This window comes from Mesitornis unicolor, unplaced genomic scaffold (genome assembly GCF_000695765.1).
Source record: "Mesitornis unicolor isolate BGI_N332 unplaced genomic scaffold, ASM69576v1 Scaffold25557, whole genome shotgun sequence".
NCBI lineage: Eukaryota > Metazoa > Chordata > Aves > Mesitornithiformes > Mesitornithidae > Mesitornis > Mesitornis unicolor.
In genome coordinates this window covers 1-4,827 of record NW_010198762.1, presented here as the reverse complement: position 1 = coordinate 4,827, position 4,827 = coordinate 1, and the positions used below count along the sequence as shown (strand labels likewise).

The 4,827-nt window shown below is 42.6% G+C and overlaps 1 protein-coding gene across 1 annotated transcript; it reads left to right on the top strand.

Annotated features, from left to right (window-relative positions):
- Nucleotides 1–79: 79 nt before the first annotated feature.
- HNRNPDL (heterogeneous nuclear ribonucleoprotein D-like) lies at nt 80–4,051 on the top strand. Its single transcript, XM_010189262.1, has 7 exons — nt 80–244; nt 351–512; nt 928–1,059; nt 1,177–1,291; nt 2,130–2,297; nt 2,505–2,602; nt 3,779–4,051. The coding sequence occupies exons 1-6, from the start codon at nt 80–82 to the stop codon at nt 2,573–2,575; spliced, it is 813 nt and encodes a 270-aa protein (XP_010187564.1). The 3' UTR covers nt 2,576–2,602; nt 3,779–4,051.
- Nucleotides 4,052–4,827: the final 776 nt, after the last annotated feature.

The window sequence follows — 4,827 nt, the reverse complement described above, 5'->3', positions numbered from 1 at the left end:
GCACGCACCCGCAGCCGGCTGTGTGTGCGCGCAGACGGGTACTTAGCGTATTCGTATGCACTTTTTGCGTTTTAGGAAAATGTTTATTGGAGGCCTCAGCTGGGACACCAGCAAGAAAGACTTGACGGAGTACCTCTCTCGGTTTGGCGAGGTTGTGGATTGTACGATTAAAACAGACCCGGTCACTGGGCGGTCGAGGGGGTTTGGGTTTGTGCTCTTCAAGGATGCTGCCAGTGTGGAGAAGGTGGGTGGATCTCTTGTGGATAGATGGCATAAAGCCTGCCTGTGTCACTGCGGTAATCTGAGACTTTTTTTTTTCTTTCTTCACACTTTCCTTGTGTGCTTCTTAGGTGTTGGAACTGAAGGAACACAAACTGGATGGGAAGTTAATAGATCCTAAAAGGGCAAAAGCCCTGAAGGGGAAGGAGCCGCCAAAAAAAGTGTTTGTTGGTGGGCTGAGTCCAGATACCTCTGAAGAACAGATTAAAGAGTACTTTGGCGCTTTTGGCGAGGTATAGTATACTGGCTTAGAAGAACAGCTCTAGTTTTCAAGTGCAGTGTTGCCTGCATCTTAAAACAAAAGAATGTAGGAGGAGAAGCTTACATAAAACTAGCAATTGTTGAAACTACATGTTAATGACTCCATAGTGTTGTTATGGTCTGATTTATAGCTGTCAAAGGTTCCAATAGCTGTAGTGTGCCCTGAGTGGATTAGTTCACCTGTTACAAATTTTTGTGTCTGTACCAGTTAGTCTCAACTGTAATCAAGTAACACTACATCTCTAAGTGAAGCAGGTTATTACAGCTACAAATAGAGCTTGGTGAAAGCTGTTGTCGGCACAGACATTGGACTGCCAAATGGCTCTAGTAGCATAAAAAGCTGCTTACAGACTTCATGTGTTAGTGATAGGATACTTCTGGTTTCAGATTGAAAACATTGAGCTTCCCATGGACACAAAGACGAATGAAAGGAGAGGCTTCTGTTTTATCACATACACGGATGAAGAGCCAGTAAAGAAGTTGCTAGAAAGCAGATACCATCAAATTGGCTCAGGCAAGGTATGGATGCTCTCATTTGTAGCATGTGAAATAGACCATCTCTGTAGGCTTCCCCGAAAGCAGCTCACAAAATGGTCTTGAAATTCTTGGTGAGTTAGAGAGTTTCTGTCTTCACAGTGCGAGATCAAAGTAGCACAGCCCAAAGAGGTATACAGGCAACAGCAGCAGCAGCAGAAAGGAGGAAAAAGCAATGCGTCTGGTGGACGAGGAGGTGGAAGGGGGCGTGGACGGGGTGAGTGTTTTGGGTGTTCAAAGTAATGTAAATGCTGAAGTGTCTGTAGCAAACACTAGATGTTCGTAGGTATTCTTGGTTTTGGCCTGCATGCAAATCTTCTCATGTTTAAATTGAACGTACAAAGTAGCCAAGCGGTTAGCAAAGGCATTAAAGTGGCATTTTTGGTGGTGGTTATTGCTTGTGGAAGATGAAGAATCTCTTCTTGCCCTGCTTGCATTCAAGCGGTGAATGGGCAAGCTTGGATGTAGGGTGGTGGTGTAAACCCACAGCTGGCAGCGTAGCTAAAGGGACAGTGCAGTCCCTTTGATGGGAAGGGATATGCTGTTAGTTGGCTCATGGGTGAGAAACCACAGCTACACCTCAGTCACTTTTCTACACCTTGCAAACATGAGAAGCAAGCAGCTGTTATGGTACAGGTTAATGCATGTCAGTCTTAAGTAGTTACAACCAAGGCAATGCAGTAAAGGTGATCCTGTGGTATAACTTGGTGTTCAGGGAATTAATGATCCGAAATGGAAGTAAGGAAACCAGCAGGAGCTGCTGCAGTGCATGCCTTCAGTGTTGCATTGTTTGGATTTTCCTGGCTGTTTTATGAGCAGGACTGCCTGCTGCGTTTCTCCAACACTGGCCTGGGTGATAATATGACCCATCTGTCATATCCAAGGAAGATGCCTCAGTTCTTTTTAGAAAATTATTTTTCTTGGGTGGTTGGGAAGGTGAGAGGATTCTTCTAGGTAGTAGTTCCGGCACAGAAATAACAGATGAACTGGCATAGGAGAGGAGTGATGTAATAATGCTAAGTTCTGTAGCTTGTAAATGCTATACTTGGTTTCAGGTCAGGGACAAAACTGGAATCAAGGATTTAATAACTACTACGATCAAGGATATGGAAACTACAATAGTGCTTACAGTGATCAAAGCTACAGCGGCTATGGAGGGTATGACTACTCTGGGTACAACTATCCCAATTACGGATACGGGCCAGGATACACAGATTACAGTGGTAAGTGGTTTTGATATCATTCCAGATAATGGCGTGCATCTCTAAATGGGGGCCTCTTCTGGTAATTAGCTCTGTAACACCTCTTACTCTTCTTAGAACTGTGTGTTTGAGTATCCCTCTTAGTGTGCTGTATGGGAACAGTCTCCTTCAGAGCATCAGATGTTAATTTAATGTAATGCTTCTGGGGTTCCCCCACGTTCTCTACAGGTCAACAAAGCACATATGGAAAGGCGTCCCGTGGTGGCGGCAATCACCAAAACAACTACCAGCCGTACTAAGGCAGTACCTAGTACTTGAGGAAACAGGTGTGTACACGAGTGCAAGGTCCACTCTTATGTCTAATGTAATTTAAAGATCAATAGACAATTGAAGAGTTAAAACTTGCATAGCATGACTTTTCCTTTAATTAAACTTTTGTTAACTTTTTAAAAATACTTTTTTTTTAAACCAGCTTTGCCTACAGTGTCTATAGATCTTTAACTTTGTAAAAATGTGACTTTATCTTCTTTAGTACTTCAGAAAAACATAAGAGTTTTTCTGTTTTGCGTTGTGTACCAGGTGGTCTAGAGGAATAATTAAACTTATTAGAAGTATTAACAGGTAAAGTACTGAAATGGGTACAACTTAAGGAAAACAAGAATGTTGTCTTCTAACTCTGACATTATACCTTGTTTGTACCCGCCAGCGGGAACTTCATTGCAGGCCGTGTGTCACCCTGACCACGTCTATCTCTGGGGTCGCACGTTGCAGGCAGAGCGCAAGGCATACACCAGAAAACGCTGTCCTGTGGTATGGTCTCTTCCAACTTCATGTACCAGCGTAAAGATTAAAGTGGAAAACTTCAGACTTTGGCTTCTTTTTTAATCTTTTTGGACATTAAGTGTCTTAACTTAAATGGTTTTTTACAGGAGTTAAAGTACATAAATGCCTTTACAGCTTAATCATTTGGTCTTCTGTTTAGTGTTGTATTTCAATTGTGGAACCTCATTTTAAGTGTGCATTCTTTAAGATTTAATGCTTGCTTTTTTCTTTTTATAGCTAATAGTGAAATCTGCAAACCAAAACGAACTTTTAAATCTGGAAAAACATTAAAGATCATCTGCACGTGGACTGTTTTGAACTAAATTGACCTGACTTGTGTTGTTTGCACAGCAGTCATTTAGATGGATGAACAAATGATGGGAAACCCTTTTGGTGGTTTCCAGTGGGAAAAAAACTGACCCAGAGCCTGATTGATAGTCTAAATTGGATGTGTGGTGTTGTGGAACAGCTTCCTAAATGGACTGAACGGCTGTACTTGGGAAGATAAATTACTGATGGGTACCAGCACCTCTTGGATTACCTTAATAAATATGCATATGATCTTTAACAGTGAAGAAAGGAATATATAGAAGACTTAAAGCAGTTCATGAAAATGGACCTTTTAACGATTCTTGTATTAACTTGCACAGACCTGACATACATTCTGTCTTGATTTCTAGGTAGAGATACTGCAGCAAAGCCATCTTGCAGCGCATCGTGAGTGAATGAAGGGCGGTCTTCGTGAGAGGAAATGACTGTTTTGTAAAAGACTTTTAGTGTACGACACAACTTGTGTCCAACTGTACATAGCGGACGACTAGTTTTCTTTTATGGTTTTTACTTTCTTTTTGCCATTCATGTTATGACACAATGTGGACTTGTGTTTATACAAACTTCATTTGTATAATTTCATGTTAAAGGGTTCTCTAATAAATGCTTACTTAAGTGAACGTGTAGCCTTGCCGTTGGCTGTCTGCTTACAGTGGTGTAACTTGTACGGAAAGGCAGGTATGTTTCTGGAGACAGCTCAAGACAAGGTTATTGTGCATATGAGTCAGTACACAACCGCCTCCTTTCCCTGACCTGCCTCGGTAGCGCCATAGTGCCTTCTGTTAGCAGCGCTGTAGAAGGCAGCGTGTTGTCTCCTAGCAGCTGCAGGAAAGAGGAGAGTGGTCTGTGCCATAGCACTGCCAGCCTCGTACATCCTGAGGGAGAGGTATAGAACTACATTTTTTATAGCGATAGCAAAGTTTGAAGGGTTGCAGGGCAAGAGCTAGATCACTTTTCAAAGTATTTCAAGCTCTGAAGTTCTAGAACACTCAAGGCTATAACTTAATGAGGTCCCTAGGGTAATTGCTTCTTTTGTAATTCCACTTCCAAGCAGGACATTGCTAGCTCTTGAACTGCTAGTCACTGACTAATCTGTACCAGTCTGAATCTATTCCGGAGAAGTTGTCCTTACCAGTACTGCCTCGGCCACTGCAAGCACTGATTTACTTCAGCCCTTACAGGGGCCCTGCTATTACCCTTTTTAATATACTGAAAAAAACCCACTTGTCTAAGAATCAAGTTTTACTTCAGCTTGTGGCAATTTACCTTTTAAATGTAAAAGCAAGATAGCTTTGGTTTTGGTTTTCCCTCTGAAGTCTCAATTTCTGTACCCTTGGGCACTGGATGTGCCAGGGGCTGTCCACTGTCCAGGACCCCGGCGCAGGCCGGCCCTGCAGGC

Excerpts from the sequence above, each read along its gene's own strand:
- HNRNPDL (XM_010189262.1), top strand. The coding sequence starts at position 80 with ATGTTTATTGGAGGCCTCAGCTGGGACACCAGCAAGAAAGACTTGACG. Across the intron at positions 513-927 it reads ACTTTGGCGCTTTTGGCGAG|ATTGAAAACATTGAGCTTCC; the intron begins GTATAGTATACT and ends TTCTGGTTTCAG. Across the intron at positions 1,060-1,176 it reads ATCAAATTGGCTCAGGCAAG|TGCGAGATCAAAGTAGCACA; the intron begins GTATGGATGCTC and ends CTGTCTTCACAG.